Consider the following 17,291-nt stretch of genomic DNA (forward strand, 5'->3'; position numbering starts at 1 on the left):
GTTTTCATCACTACTGACTACCATACGTGATCTTGAAAAGAAACACAAAAAGGCACAGTCAGACACCCAAATTCTCACAGAACTTAAGCAGGCCAGAGGGGAAGTTCAGGGCCTGCATGCTATCGAACACCAAAATATGGCACTTTGACACCAACAAAAATATTTTGAGTTTGGGGACAAACCCGGGAGGTTATTGGCGAGAGCCATTAAGAGGAAGTCACTGAAAACACATATACATTCCCTAGACGACAGACATAACACTGCACATACAAACAGTCCGGCTATCGCCGAGATTTTATGGACATACTATCAAGACCTATACAACATACATCACTCTCCCCATCCCTCGTCAGAAGGAAGTGAGAATTCGACTTCTCCTGATCTGAGTTCCTACCTGGACTCAATTACTTTACCATCCCTCTCACAAGCGGAAAAGGAGGCTTTGGATGCTTCTATCACCCCAGAAGAGGTGTCGAATACAATTGACGATCTGCCGACAGGCAAGAGCCCTGGCCCAGACGGCTTCAGCGCCAAGTATTATAAATTATATAAACCAATATTGTCACCTCATCTGGCCCGTTTATTCAACTCTATAGACACCTCCCAGGGGTTCCCCCCTTCCATGCTTTTGGCCCACATAACAACCATCCCAAAACCAGGCAAACCACCCAATAAACCCGAAAACTATAGACCAATTTCACTTCTCAACGTGGATATAAAGATTTTTGCTAAAATTCTTTCCAACAGATTAAACAAACTCTTACCACGACTGATCTCACCTGACCAGGTGGGCTTTGTGCCTGGCCGAGAGGCCAGGGACAATACCATAAAGGCTATCCTCCTTAGTAATTTTGCACAAATTCAAAGGATCCCGTCGATTCTGGTTTCTACGGATGCAGAAAAAGCCTTCGACAGGATCAGCTGGAAGTTTTTGAAAGCGGTCCTGTCGAAGATGGGATTTAGTCTGGCCTTTGTACATTGAATGTTCTCCCTTTACGCAGCCCCTTCAGCACAGGTTAGGGTAAACAATATACTCTCCGACCCTCTCAATATATCAAATGGCACCAGGCAGGGATGCCCCCTGTCGCCATTACGGTTTGCCCTGGTCATGGAAGTCCTAGCCCAGAAAATTAGGGACAATGTGAACATTACGGGCCTCCAAATAGGAGAACAGGAACACAAGTTGTCCATGTATGCGGATGACGTTCTGCTTTCCTTGTACAGACCACTGACGTCACTCCCAGAGGTGTTGAGGGAATTCGAGGAGTATGGCAGATTCTCAAATTTTCATTTAAATAAATCTAAATCCAAACTTTTAAATATCAACCTCCCACAGCAGGAACTTAGCCAGCTCTCTTCCTTATGCCCCTTGCGCATCCGAACCCGCTCACTTAAGTATCTGGGGATATCCCTCACTCCGATGGTGGGTGCACTTTATGAAGCAAACTATGTAACACTACTAACCACAATTACAGGAGATCTTTCCTCCTGGAGAAACAAGCCAGTTTCTTGGCTTGGGAGAATTGGAATTGTAAAAATAAATATCCTACCCAGAATATTGTATTTCCTCCAAACTCTCCCGATACCACTACCTACCCATTACCTGTGTAAGTTGCAGAATGTGTTAGAAGAATTCATTTGGAGAGGGGTCAGGCCGCGCATCGCGCGGAAGACCCTCTACCTACCAAAAGACAAAGGAGGTCTGGGAGTCCCTAACCTTATTGCATACAGAAAAGCAATCACTCTCCAACATCAAGTGGAGTGGTGTCATAATTCCAAAGATAAAACCTGGTTCCAAATTTGTAAAACAATTTTAGGAACACAGAATATGGGAACACTTGGATGGGTTTCAGCTAAATCCAGACCAAGACTGATAGATAGTTATCCATTCCTTAGAGAATTTTTTGTGTGCTGGGATCGTACTATAATAGAATATCCTTACATAACCTCAAACCCCTCGCCACTCACACCATTCTTAGATAACCAGGACTTGCCCTTCACTTGCACACAACGGACTCGGATTGACAAAACATTGATCTCGCAGGTGACCTTCCACCGTCTCCTCTCGGAACGGAAACTCATAAGCAGGGCCAACTTGGATTGTACCGGGCTGGAACTCTCCTGGTACTTTCACACACAGCTTCAGCATTTTCTGTCTACCAACAAAAACACTAGTCACATAACTAGACATCCAACAATATTAGAATCCTTATGTTTACTACCACACACGCCTAGACATATGATCTCTATAGCTTACCGTCTACTTCTTTCACATAAGGACATGCCACTCCCCGGGTATGTGCAACAGTTGAACAGAGAGCTTAACCCCCTTCCTAATACCAAGGAGTGGAATAAGATATTCAGTGCCCATGCGAAAGCCTCTGTTTCGGCAAGAGTGTTGGAATCCAATTATAAATACATGTCCAGGTGGTATCTAACGCCTGACAGATTACAGAAAATATATAAACAGACGGATGGGAGGTGTTGGCGTGGTTGTGGGCAACAGGGCACTCTCATACACATTTGGTGGGGATGCAGACATGTTGAATCATATTGGCACTCAGTTTTAGATAAAATGGAGACAATAATTGGATCCCCCTTGCCTAGGTCACCCAATCTCTTACTATACTATGGCCTTCTTAAATTTAGGGACAAACCAACAAAGCAACTTTTTTCATAATGCTTAATAGCGCCAAATCCCTTGTCCCTAGGAAATGGAAGAGTGTTGAGGTTCCCTCTGTGCAGGAGTGGATCACTCAGGTAGATAGATACCTACTGCTTGAAAGGTATAGATATCTGAGAGACGGTAGGGTAGAAACCCATGAACTTATGCTTGACCTTTGGAGACAAGCGTTTTCTGACTCAGGACTTAACACATAAAGATGTACCTGGCTAGGTGACACCGTACTCTCGTCTGACTTGCCGTGGCTCAAATTGATACCCTCCCTTCAATGGGAAGGTTGGTGGACTTTTCCCTTCTCCCTCCCCATATGATACCTCCCCCTCCCCTCTCTCCTCTTCCCCCCCCTTTTTTTTTTCTTTTCTCTCTCCCCCCCCCTTCTATCTTTTCTCGTTTTCTCTTTTAGTGTTGCTCTCTGTCCGTATTACCTGTTATTTCATCAAATTACATATCGCAAAACAGTTATGATGTTTTTCTTCTTGTTGTACGTCAAAATAGAAATGAATGGGAAGCTGGAATTATTCATGAACTGTCTTTTATTCCCAAACCACTCAATATTTACAAAGACTTTATAGCTCTGCCATGGATGTTTTAACAGAAGATATGGCTAAACTCTATGTATCTTATTACTTTTTGATGTATGTACTGTTCTTTTCTTTATTACTTAATAAAGTTTTGAAAACCAAAAAAAGGAGTAAAGCATTTAGAGAAAAAGGCTACAGGGTGCAACTTGAAGGTTAAAGAATCCATTTGGGTTAGAACTGCTCCAGCCCCTATCTCGGAGGCATCAACCTCTAAAGTGAACTGTAGATCAGGATCAGGATGGCAGAGCACAGGAGCAGAACAAAATGCTTTTTTTTCAGACGAGAGAAGGCATTTATGGGTTCAGGAAGCCAATGTTTACAGTCTATGTTCCGTTTAGTCAACTCAGTGAGTGGAGCAACTATTTGGGAAAAGTTCTTTATAAACTTGTGTTAATAATTTGAGAACCCCAAGAATCTCTGTAGTTCCTTTAATGAAGTGGGTTGAGGCCATTCCAGAACTGCGGTGAACTTAGCAGGATTCATGGCAAAACCCTCCTTCGAGATGACATAACCAAGGAACTGGATCTGAACTTAATCAAACTCACATTTTTCTAGTTTGGCTACCAGAGAATTGTCTCTATGACATAGAAGTACCTGTTTCACGTGTTTAAAATAAAAATAAGGATATCATCCAGGTAGACGATGACAGTGCGATTGAGGAGGTCACAGAAGACATCGTTGACAAATGCCTGGAAGACTGCAGGGGCATTACACAGCCCAAAGGGCATTACAAGGTATTCATAATGCCCTGATCTCGTGTTGAAGGCGGTCTTCCATTCATACCCTGGGAAGGTATGAATCAGATTGTATGCCCCATGTAAGTCCAGCTTGGCGAGCATTCTGAAGTGAATCATACAGTTCAGTGATCAAAGGAATGGGATAGCGATTCTTGATAGTGCTGTTGTTTAAGGCCCAGTATTCGATACAGGGTCTGAGCCCACCATCCTTCTTACTGACGAGAAAGAAGCCTGCCCCAGCAGGAGAGGAGGAAGGGCGAATGAAACCTTTAACTAGCTTCTCTTGAATGTACTCCTCCTTGGACTTGGTTTCAGCATTGGAGAGAGGATAAGTCCTCCCTATAGGAAGTGGGGCTCCGGGAAAGAGGTCAATTTGCAGTCGTAAGGACGTTGGGGTGGCAGCACATCGGCTTCTTTCTTTTTAAACACATCTGTGAAATCCGCATATACTGAGGGAAGGCTTGAAGGGGTCTGTAGACTGGCTATGGGGAATGCGGAGCAGAGGAGTAACCTTAGCAAGGCAGGAGGTACCCCAGGAGGCCAATTGTCCCTCAGCCCAGTCGAACTGTGGATTGTGTATACAAAGCCAAGGAAGACCAAGGATGACAGGCTGTGCTGGGGAATGAATGACCTCAAAATGCATCTGTTCGGTATAAAGGACTCCCACAGTCAGGGTCAGGGGCGTTGACTCAAAATGGATTAACCCTGAACCAAGGGGAGTGCCATCCAGAGTAGTTAGTTATTTTGAAACAATGTATTTTCTGCAAACGAGGCAACCCAGCCTGAATCATAAAAAGGTGATCCAGAAAGTTTCCAGCTGCCCCTGAATCAATGAAGACTTTAGTGTCGACAGAATTTTTAAGGAAGGTAAGGGTAACAGGTACCAGGATCCGAGAGGAGTGAGGGGATTTAGTAGTGATCATGCTTAGAGGTACCCCAGTGTTATCCTCTAAGCATTGGCCTTTCCCGACCGAATGTCACAATTCTTTAGTTGGTGGGAGTTAGAACCACAATAAAAGCATAGACTCAATCTCCTTCTCTGTCTTTCAGACTCTGTGGGTTTAAAGAAGGAGAGATCCATGGGTTCCTCTACTGGGGTAACTGGAGGTGTTGAAGGGGTAGAGGATAGTGCAGAGACCGGACGAATAGAAGGACGGGAGGGATGGGTTCTCTGAGTTCTGTCTCTCTCAGCTTGTATCTCCTGGAAGCGAGAGTCTAGACTGATACAAAGGGTTATAAAGTCATCCAAGGAAGAAGGAACATCACGATAAGTAAGTTCATCTTTAATGCATTCACGCAGACCTCTCCTAAAGGCTGCCTTGAGAGCACTGCCATCCCAACTGGTCTCAAGTGCCAAGGTGCGAAACTTGATGGCATATTTTGCCACAGTTCTATTGCTCTGGCGGAGATCTAGGAGAGAGTACTCTGCAGCAGAAGTACGGCCAGAAGTCTCAAACACAGAAGATAATGCAGAAATTAAAGCATCAGCATCATTCAGGAGTGGAGCGTTCTGTTCCAAAAGGGGGGAGACCCAGGCTAGGGCCTTGTCTTTCAGTAAGGAAATGATAAAAGTGACCTTTGACTGGAAGGTGTGAGGATCATTGCGAAAGTGCAGCCTGCACTTGTTAAGAAAATCCCTACAATCAGTAATACCTTCATATTTGTCAGGTAATGGTATCCGGGGTATACTTCCAGAAGCAGGGGAAGAAGTTGCAGTACTAGGAGCAGAGACTGGCAGTACAACAACAGGAGCGGTATCTTTCGTTGCAACTAGTGAGTAGAGTTGAGCGGTTATAGCCTCTAGTTTGGAATCCACACTCTGCAACTGTACGGTATTGGTTCCCAATATCTGTCCTTGATGATAAACTGCTCTTGCTACCTCATTTGGGTCCATGGCCCAAGTATAATATAATTCTCATGGGATATTGCACTATCAGACCAAACTTGGCCAGTAGTCTTCTTATCCCGACGTCAAGCTGGAATGATAGGGAATATCCCAGAGCAGAGAGAGTTCACAAAATGAGGTAAGCGGTACTCACAATAGGCAGGGTAGTCTTTGGCGGCAACAGGTAGGGAATCCAGCGGTATGGCAGTTCAAGGGTAAACCAATAGAAGCACTGGAAACAGGCAGGAATCGGCAACGGAATCCAATAATTACAGTCCAGGAATAAACCAATAGAATGGTCAGGCAGGCAGAGTTTGTTAACAGTATAGCAATCCAATGGTTCAGGGTTAAACAGGCAGAGTGGTCAGACAGGCAGGGTTTCAGCAACTGTATGGCAATCCAGTATTTTAGGGTTAAGCAAGCGGAGTAGTTAGACAAGCAGAGTTCAATAACAGTATGGCAATCCAGTACTTTATGGGTTAACCAAGCAGAGTAGTCAGACAGGCAGAGTTCAATAACATTGTGGCAATCCAGAATACAGTAACAATCACACCCAGGAGCACACTAAGTAACACCTATACTTGGGCACTGATAGGTAGAAAGTGAGCTACTTACATAGGCGCATGGTTCGCGCCACAGGAGATCCTGACTGGCTTCAGAATGAAAGGATCGTGCGGCGATGACATCACCGCCGAACGCACACAGGAGCCAACGCTTCCTTAGGCAATGAGCAGAACAGCAGGCGCTGCGTCCCTAGCAACAGCTAGAGCGGCGTGGCGTGACAGATAGCGATGGAATATATACGGCCCAAGTGGTCCTGCAATTCTGTAAAGTGATGTCATATAGAATATATACAGAAGTGCAAACTTGAAAACACCACTTTAACTTATGTATATTACACACAAGATATTACTTCAAACAGAATGCATAAATGTAAATGAGTACTCGTGCTGCTGTAGAAAGACGCAATGTACCCCTTACACTGTAAAGTATGATCAAATAAAGAGTATCTATAGTGACAAGCGCACAGAGATCAGTCTTATAAAAAGTGAAATTATTTCTTATGGTAGTTCAAAGATGTTTAAAAGGAGTATAGGTCCACCTTAAAGGGACACTGAACACAATTTTTTTCCCCATTATTCAGATAGAGCATGAAATTTTAATCAACTTTCTAATTTACTCCTATTATCAATTGTTCTTCGTTCTCTTGCTATCTTTATTTTAAAATCAGGAATGTAAATCTTAGCAGCCAGCCCATTTTAGGTTCAGCACCATAGATAGCGCTTGCTTATTGGAGGCTTACATTTACCCACCAATAAGCAAGCATAACCCAGGTTCTCAACCAAAAATGGGCTGGCTCCTAATGCATCATATTCCTACTTTTTAAATAAAGATGGCAAAAAAACGAAGAAAAATTGATAATAGGAGTAAATTATAAAGTTGTTTAAAATCGCATGCTCTATCTAAATCATGAAAGAAAATATTTGGGTTTAGTGTCCCTTTAACCAATATTTTAAGTGTGGATTTATCCCAATCCAAACAATGGGTGTAAGCTTACCAGCTATTACCTCAATCTCGTGAGGTAAGTTAAACGTTCAGGAGGACAAAGCCACCGATTTGTCATCAGCCAGGTAGTTCAAATTCGGAGGTAGACTCTTCCTGAAGATGGTTGGTCTCACAAATATGTGTTTGATAGAAAAAGAATACAAAAGCTCATAGTGTGATCTTGTACAATTTAACGATAATTAATTTTTATAAGACAGATATAAACTCATACTTTTTAACCTCAATCGTATATGAGGTAAGTGACAGACAATAAAAAATCCCAAAAGGACTGAAAAAAATATACTGGATACAATAGTACACCAAGTGTTTGTATATAAAACCAACATAGGAACGGTCTTGATGGAAAGCTGCAGATTTAAAACAAAAAATCCAGGACACTGCAGAGTAAAAACACCATTTTTAAAGAACATAACAGCTCACTTGACATGCACCTTAAGCGTTTCGAAGTTTTAAAATAACTTCTGTATCAGAGGTAAGTAAGCTGTACAGTAATCCTGCTCAAGCATTTAAAGCGGAGTCAAGTGGGCGTTATTTTTTTTTAAACATGTTACGTTTGATGTCACATGGTGTGTGGAAAACCAATGAAAACCGTTGTTTATGTGCATTGCTGTGGAAACCACTATTTATAAGAGATATGTGTTATCATAAGAATACAAATTTCAAAACATCAAAACTTCTCTTTTTCTGTCTAATAAGATGAAAGTTATGGTACAAATGTTAGTACTCTAAAACAAGTGTTCAAAATTATATATATATATAAATAAAACCCCAAACGTTTATCGGCAAGATAATTCATCATGGCGCCAAATCAGTCTTTGTTTTATAGGCGTGTGACGTTTTTCGTCACATGTTGAATCAAAGGCCAAGGGAGAAACTGTGTTTTCAAGTTTAGTATATATACTATATGACACAGCACTTTACATAATTGTAGGGCCGTATATATATTCCATCTCTTTCTTTGTTGATCTATTGTAGTATATTAGCACTAGGGATTTCTTATTGTTTTGTTCATGTATATCCCCAAATATTAACTGTAAAGAAATTAGTAAGTACCCATTACTATGTTAAACACTATTTGCTTCTGGGTGAAATACAATCCTAAACCATTAAATATTGTCTTTATTAAATGTTCTTACAGATTACATTAATTTTGACGTAGATGTTAAAACAGAAGATCTGAGTGTAACGTGTCAGCTGGAAGCTCCAACACAGGAAATGTGTGACAGCGACAATGAAGGTAAGTGCAAGTGTGACTTTTCTTCTGTTTATGGGGTATTGCCTGGTTTTATAACTTATTGTCTGTAAGTACTGTACATTATATCAACCAGCCAGGGTGTCACCACAATCACACACTGAGTGTCACAGTACAATATATCCTATTTACTGACTGTTGTAATGTTTCTAGTGTTTGATTGTATCAGTCCTGATCATATAAAGACACGAAGCAAGAAAACCCTATACAGCTGCTGTCATTTATCTCTGCCAGAGTATAATCATTGTGATCTGTTCAGCTGCAGATACACTGGTAGCACTTTGTGGGAGCATAAAATAAATCTCACAGCGATATGTTCTCTTTAAAGCCGCTTGTTATACCTTTAACACCACTCTTCCAGCTATGATGTCACGTTTCACATTTAACCCTGTCTAGCCCGAATATCCTTGCTTGATTGTTAACAAGCTAATTGCTTTGAAACTTCACTTGTGTGCTGCAAAACGTTCTGAGAATCTGCTTGCTGAGTTCTTACCTCTCTATTCAGATTATTCCTGAACTGTCCTATACGTTGTCAACCAGATTTGCTTAGCCTAAACTTCTCCTGGTTCTGGCTGCTAGATGGATAAATCCTTAAGCAAAGCAAGAGGTTTTACTTTCACTGCTGTAACAAAACAGCAGGACCGCTATTCAGTGAGGATCCTGGGGATACTTGCTACTCTGTGTTGCACCTCCTACTCCAGCCTCTCCACCTGCAGTGTTTTTTCCTATCAGAATCTATAGAGCCAGTGTGTAAATCATCTAAGGAGCTGTGTTTTCTAACCTTTTACAACTGAGCAAGTTTCCCCATTTCCTGGAAATGCTGTAGTTTCTTTTTTCCTCCTGCCCCACAATTTGTACAAAGACAGATCTCCTCTAACCACCACTGGTAACTCACCAATTCAGAAACCTGAATCCCTGCTGGCAGTACTTAAAAGTTTACAGGCATTCCTCTTGTAAATCCTCTTCTTGTACGGTACAGGGGATGTTGGACTACTAGTGCTGTGTTGTCCCTATGTCAGGTATAGGGACTGTTTGAATAAAAGTACTGTATTTTCCCCATGTCCGGTATAGGAGCTGTTGGAATACTAGTGCTGTATTGTGCTCATGACATGTATAGGGTCTGTTGAAATACTAGTGCTGTCTTGTTCTCATTTCAGGAAGAGGGGTTGTTGCAAAACTAGTGCTGCATTTTCCCCATGTCGGGTATAGGGGCTGTTGGAATACTAGTGCTGTCTTGTCCTCATGTCAGGTATAGGGGCTGTTGGAATACAAGTGTTCTATTATCCCCATGTCAGGTATAGGGGCTGTTAAAATTCTAGTGCTGTCTTGTCCTCATGTCAGGTTTAGGGGCTGTTGGAATACTAGTGCTGTATTATCCCCATATCAGGAATAGGTGCTCAGAAAATTTTGCCAGCAGGGTGGCATTATGAAGTAGCCGGGTGGGGGCAGTGTAATATTTTATCATTTTTAGCTATCTAAAACACAAATTATTGCATAAATTACAGAAAATACACATGCCCTCTATTCTCTCTCATCTTCTGCTTCGTGAATAGTACATACACATGCCCTCTATTCTCTCTCGCCCTCTGCTTCATGTGAATTGTACACACACATGCCCTCTATTCTTTCTCACCCTCTGCTTTGCTTTATGTGAATAGTACACACACATGCCCTCTCTTCTCTCTCACCTTCTGCTTTATGTAAACACTACACACACATGCCCTCTCTTCTCTCTCAGCCACTAATTTATGTGATAATACACACACATGCCCTCTATTCTTTCTCACCCTCTACTTTATGTGAATAGTACATACACATGCCCTCTCTTTTCTCTCACCCTCTGATTTGTGTGAATAGTACACACACATGCCCTCTCTTCTCTCTCACCCACTGCTTTATGTGAATAGTAGACATGTGCAATTCGTTTCGGACGAATTTAGTTTTCGGACGAATTTTGGCCAAATCGAATGAATCTGAATTTCCAAATTGACACAATAATTAAAATTCTGAAAACGAATAAATCAGTTTCTGAATTTTCGGATCCATTCTTTATTCATATTCAGAATTATTCATTGTTCATCTAAACCGCAGTTCCCAAACATCGCCAACCCTAACTAAAACACTTAATAAAGCTATTAACCCCTAAACCGCCACCCCCCTAAACCGCCGCCCCCAACATCGCCGACACTAACTAAACCTATTAACCCCTAAACTGCCACCCCCACATCGCCAACACTAACTAAACCTATTAACCCCTAAACGGTCACCTCCCCACATCGCCAACACTAACTAAACCTATTACCCGCCGTTCCCAAACATCGCCGACACTAACTAAACCGATTTACCTCTAAAATCTTAGGTTATTCTGTATTTGTATAGGTATCAGCTGAATGTGGGGTAGTGGGACTGTTCAGAAGAAATATTAAGTGGGTATTATTCGTTATTGTATCTTGTCCTTAACTATAGCCGTCCATCATAGGCTGGGAAATTGTGCATATAATATAGGCTCTCCTAACCAAAAAAAAAAAAACCTTGCTACTATGTATGTCTATAAGCTGTAAGGTACGCCTTATAGTATTTATTAGGCACGTTATTGTTTTGTTTTTTGAGTCACGTTGTTTAGACAAATACGTTTGTTGATTTTTATGTTGGCACAAGTCTCATGGAAAAATGTATCACTCAGGTGAAACAAAATTCACCTATAATGCCTCCAAAAGTGAAGGACAGGAAGAATAAGATTGCAGATATTACTTTAGAACCTTCCCTAGAGCCTACCACACCCACATTTGATACTCAGTCTTTATTATCGCAGCTGGCTGATATGTTTACACCACAATTTGACATGATTAAAAAAAGAGCTTAATAGTATATCCACAGATATTATTTCTTTATCAAATGAGGTAAAGCAATTTGCGGCAAGAATAAATGAGGCAGAAAACAGAATCTTTGATCTTGAAGATCTGGTTAACACACAAGAAAGTATAGTTCAAAGACAAGATGTTAAAATCTCTCATTTACAAATGCGCCTGGAAGACCCTAGAGGATTGCTCCAGGCGTAATAATATAAAAATTATAGGTCTCTCGGAAAGCCCTGAATATGAGGACTTGATGAGATTTACCTCTATATTACTTCCACAAGCTTTGGGTTTTCCTGCACATCAGCTCCCACTAGCAATAGAAAGGGCACATAGGATTGGGCCTAGAAAATGGAATCTTAACCCACAAGGCAGAAGTAGAATGTGTATTTTTAAACTACTTAGATATCAAAACAAATTAGAATTCCTGAAATTATATAGAAAAACTGAGTCATTTATATTTGATAAGAATAAGCTTTTATTTTATTTAAGATTTCTCACTGGAAACCTCTACAAAACAAACAAAGGAAACAGATGGCCCCTTTATGTACAAAACTTTATAATAAAGGGCTCAAAGCTTGGTTGATTTATCCTGCAAAGAAAATAGTTGAAGAAAATGGTACTAGACTAGTTCTTAATAATCCTCAGGAAGCACAAGAGTTTATTGCTACTAGGTAGTATAGATGCTGAGATATATTCTAGGTCTGGTATAAGGTTTAGACCGATGGTTTCATATTTAAATGGTTGTAGTAACAATTATGATGATTTTTTTTATTTACAATAAGAAGCTTGTACAGTTTGGTTTTTTATGTAATCAAAGGAGCAGTTCCTTATATATTACATTTAGGTATTGCAGTGTTTTTAAATTATGTGTTTATTCAGGGTTTTTTTTGTTTGTTTGTTTTTTTTCCCTTCTCTCTTCATCCTGCATGGTCCTCCCTGTTTTCTGTAGACAAGTTGGAGGGGAGAATATTATTTTTTTTATGAGTTAGCTATGGCCCCGGCTTCAGATAAGTTTAATATTCCCTCTTGGAACATAGGGGGTATAACTTCCCCTAGGAAGCGTTAACTCATTACTAAATATTTGTATAATTTAATCCGGATCTGGTAATGCTGCAGGAAACACATCTTAAAGAGTCAGAACTTCCTAAACTGAAATGTAGAAAATGAGTTAGGAAGGTATTGGCCTCTCCGGCAGTCAAAAGGAGATCAGGTGTAGCTATTTTATTACATAAAAATCTGGATTATAATATTATAAGAGTTGAAGCAGATTCAGAAGGAATATATATTATTTTACAAATTCAAATTAATAGTTGCAACTATACGTTTTGTAATGTATATGGTCCTAACATATTCTCCCCCGCATTTTGGGATAGTATTAGCATTAAATAATTTCCTTTTATAGGTGGGAATCTTATCTTGGGGGGATTTTAATATGTCCCTTTGTTCTGAGTTGGATAGGTTTTCAACAAAAAGAGAATATCATAAAATAGCAAAATATTTAAAAAAAACTCTGTTTTGAACTTAATTTGGTAGATATATGGAGATTAAAAACCCGGATGTCCGCAGTTTCACATGAGTCGAAAGTTGATAAGACTTTTTCTGGAATTGATATGCTCTTAATTATCGGAACCTCTGGCTATTTTGAAATCGGAAGCTATTATTGAAGACATAGTTTCAGTTGTGTTCTTATCCGTAGCCACTATCAAAAATAAAAATTTCTCTTTCGGGGCGGAGCCAGGAGTCAACAGAGATGGCCGCTTAAGTGAAAAGCTCTGCGCAAGTATGACCAAAAAAGAACCAAAAGCATATAATTACGGAGGGTAATGAGCATGAAAAGTTGAATGACAAACAACTAACTCTGCCAGCTATACGGAGATATCAATTATGTAGTTTTGGGCTACGATACAGTGATCTCTTTATCGTCTGAACTCCTCAGGATTGAAAACATGCAATGGCGGTTTTTGTTCTAACTACGCCACAACACTTCCAGCCGCTATGCTGACTTGATCCTATTATTTATTTAGAGCCCGAAACTACACCAGTGTTACCAACTATCAAGCGTATTGTAGAGGATAGAGCCTTCCACTTTTCTCACAGTGTTAGCCGATTTACTAGATATTCATCATGCAGGACTCCTAAACTCTATGGCTGAAGCACTTGGCTCTTCTCCTCAGAACCCGATAGACATAGGTTCAGCCTCCCCTGAGATAGAGACTGTTCCAGAGAGTCTCGGCGGCAGCAGCCAGGGTGTACCGCCAGTGGAATTAATAAAGACGCTACTGGTCACGCAGGATAACACTCCAGAGATGGCACCGTATGTGATGCCCAGTAGTCTGTCTTTCCCCTATGCTTACATACTTGCCTACTCTGTTGGGGATCAGCTAGTCCAAGCCACGGCCAGAGTTTTGTACTCATTGAGCATCAAAGCTAAGCGCTATGTTCAGGTTTCTCCTGATAACAGCAGTTCTGCGAGGCAGGGCTTGAGCGATTTTGGACATTCATCAACCCGACTGCTAATGCATCATTATTCCCCGCCACTCATGAGACAGGCTGACCCCAAGCACGGCATTGGATAGTCCTAGGAAGAGATAGGACTTTCTATCAGTGCCTTTATCATCTCATAACTGGACTGCAACCGTTCTATAAAGCTGATGGCAGCAGGATTTCTCGGGAGAGACTTTTTTCACTTTCTTACTGCTAGACTTTAAATTGTGTATGGTATACATTAGTTTGTTTTGCACCCAAGTTGAATGTTTTACAAGTTATATGAAGGAAACGGCAGTGTGATCTTACATAAGAGAGACACAAGCTTCTACAATACGAAGCAGACTAGCTCTCTACGAGGACATACTCTTACACTCGTATTATCTACGATCCTGGCTTCAGCGCTTATTAATAGAAGAGATGAGGGTTGTTGCAGTTAGGCACAAGCTGGGTCTGCTTAATTTACACTGTTCTTAGCAGTTAATCTAATAAGATAACTTAAGTTACCAAATGAGCTGCATATAACGATAGGCTGTACTGAAACAATTGATAGTTTTATATCATTATAGCTCAATGGGTTAAGGCTATGTCTACCTTTTCACAGGTCAGTAGACTATGTTTGTGAGCCACATATTAGTAGTTGAGATTAAGGTAACACAGAGTATATTGATGTTCCCTGTTTACTCATACCCTAAAAATCCTTATACTTGTGTTCTCTATATTTTTAATATTTATATGCTGAGTCAACGTTATTGACAATATTGGGACACAAATCTGATGTGACTTTATTCTATATTATCTGGGGTATCTCTCTCCTTTTTCAAGCGTGCTGCATTATGTTTATTTTGTGTGGGCTGGGATATCCAATTCTACCTGGAGGGGATCAGCCTGATTCACACAAATAGATATCCGCTTAAAGACTGTATTTCCTGTTTTCTGCAGTTTTTTCAGAGCTAAAAATGTTATTGTTGTGGATGTTATCTATATATTGTGTTACATCTGACATTTTCTGTGTGGACTGGTCATCCTTTCAGTGGGATCCTGGAGGACTATAACAGCAAATTGAAGATTACTTTCTAAGTCTGTGACTCTATTTTGCCCCCTATATCAACCATTGCTTATGTTTGTTTGGTCTGGATATATATAATTGCTATTCACTGCATTTTCAGGTTACATTTGGGTTTCGTTTACATATATAAGTTTTCTATTATAGTTAAGCTAACTGTTGTGTCCAGCAAAGTTGGCGAGTAGTGGGTGTCCAAGGGCTTCCTATCAAACCGCACACTTACTGTCTCACAGTCTTTGCATTTGAAAGTTAAAAGCTTGCTCTAGTTCATTAGAATGTATAATCTGTTTTAATATTCTGTCTCTACATTTAAAATGTTACCTAGTTATTCATAGTTAGGAGATCTATTGTTTCTCCAACATTTTAAACTAAAAAATGTGGTTCATTTACCCTTCGTTATGTAATATCCAACTAAGTCTATAAGTATTATGAGTGACGACAGTGTTATCTATCACATTCTGTTTATCACTGTCCAAGTTTGCTAAGACAGGTATTGATTACAAGTGCTTCTCCTAGGGGAAGCATCTACAGCTCAACATAAATTATGTTTGTTTGTTTTTTAGTACCTTTCATGACTCAGCTGACCACTTAATTTCTATATGTGCTTGTCTGCTATACATATCTATTGCTTTCCTTACCCTTCACAGATATCAGATTTAAATGCCTAAATTGATGCTTTTTTTTTACTTGGTTATGTAGCTTTGCGATATTGAAGTTTGTTTACTCTGAGTCATAATGCAACAGCACAGGCTGCTTATTACGTTTAACCTACCACCTCCCCCCTCATATATAATAAACCTCCTAGTTTAGGAGGGTTAAAGTGAAGGTAAAGTTTTTCGTTTTTGCAGCCTGTATTCTATTCCTCATCTAATATATAGTATGATCGCAACTTTTTTTAATTTTTTTTTATATATATTATAGTTATAAATACACTTTATATTTACATTCCCGGCCGTTCCTAGCTCCGCCCTCCATGTATTTCCGGATAATTGCCTTTATTACGTACAGAGCGGTCCCACCCGCTCTGTACGTACTTCAAATGTGCGTTCCCGATTGCCGGAACAATTGCGCATGCGCACCATTCCCCATACAATCGATTTGCGCCTGCGTGACCCAAAAATTTTTATGCCTAAAGCACAGGCGTCAATCGTTACAACATAGTATTCAATGACTAGCTATTCATTCATTACTATGTTGTAAGCGAATTGTGAACGCTGCAAGGGCCCGATCCGATATGCAGCGTCGCCCGCAAATGCCGGCGACGCTGAAATTTGCGCTGGTTTGGTATCACATATACGGCGTAACCTAGAAGTAACGCTCGTATATTTCTGCCGTCGCCCGTAGTTTTTTTGGGCCATAGGCAGGTATACCAAACCAGCGCAGTTTGGTATCCAATATATAGCGTAAGGACTTACGTGGCGAAAATGGAGAAATCTTACTCCATTTTCACATCGCCACAAAAAGCAGCCGTAGTAAGCCTTACGCTTCTATTGGAGCCCCGTAACTCCCTAAACTAGCTACAAAATACACCTAACGCATGCGCAATGTCTATCTAGCTGTCAACCGCGATCCCCCGCCGCAATCCCTAATAAAATATTTAACCCCTAAACCGCCGCTCCCGGACCCCGCCGCCACCTTCATTAACTACCCCCTAATGTGATCCCCCTACACCGTCGCCAACAATATTAAACTGCCCCTTACACCGCCGCCATCTACCTTACCTACCCACTAAAGTGAGCCCCTTACACCGCCGCCATTTACCTTACCTACCCCCTAATGTGAGCTCCTACCCCGCCGCCATCTATTTTAAAATTATTAACCCCTAATTTAATCCTCCTACCCCGCCGCCACCTATATTAAATTAATTAACCCCTAATCTAATCCCCCTACCCCGCCTCCAGCTATATTAAATTATTTAACCCCTAAAATACTAAACTATCCCTACCACTAAACCCAAGTCTAACCCTAAAAATAGCCCTGAAAAGGGCTTTTTGCGTGGCATTACCCCAAAGTAATAGCTCTATTGCCAGCCCTTAAAAGGGCTTTTTGCAGGGCTTTGCCCCAAAGAATTCAGCTCTTTTACCAACCCTTAAAAGGGCTTTTGGCGGGGCTTTGTCACAAAGTAAACTGCTCTTTTGCATCTAATCTAAATCCCCCTACACCGCGGCCACCTATAATA

At 40.8% G+C, this 17,291-nt stretch overlaps 1 protein-coding gene across 3 annotated transcripts in view; it reads left to right on the forward strand.

Moving 5' to 3' along the window:
* The window catches only part of LOC128657100 (zinc finger protein OZF-like), a 155,728-nt gene that overhangs the window by 26,382 nt on the left and 112,055 nt on the right, over positions 1-17,291 (forward strand). For all 3 annotated transcript variants that reach the window (XM_053711347.1, XM_053711349.1, XM_053711348.1), the window contains exon 7: positions 8,591-8,689. In XM_053711347.1, the coding sequence (XP_053567322.1) occupies positions 8,591-8,689 (99 nt within the window). The remainder of the gene's footprint in view (positions 1-8,590; positions 8,690-17,291) is intronic.

The sequence above is a fragment of the Bombina bombina genome, chromosome 4 (genome assembly GCF_027579735.1).
Source record: "Bombina bombina isolate aBomBom1 chromosome 4, aBomBom1.pri, whole genome shotgun sequence".
NCBI classification, from domain to species: domain Eukaryota; kingdom Metazoa; phylum Chordata; class Amphibia; order Anura; family Bombinatoridae; genus Bombina; species Bombina bombina.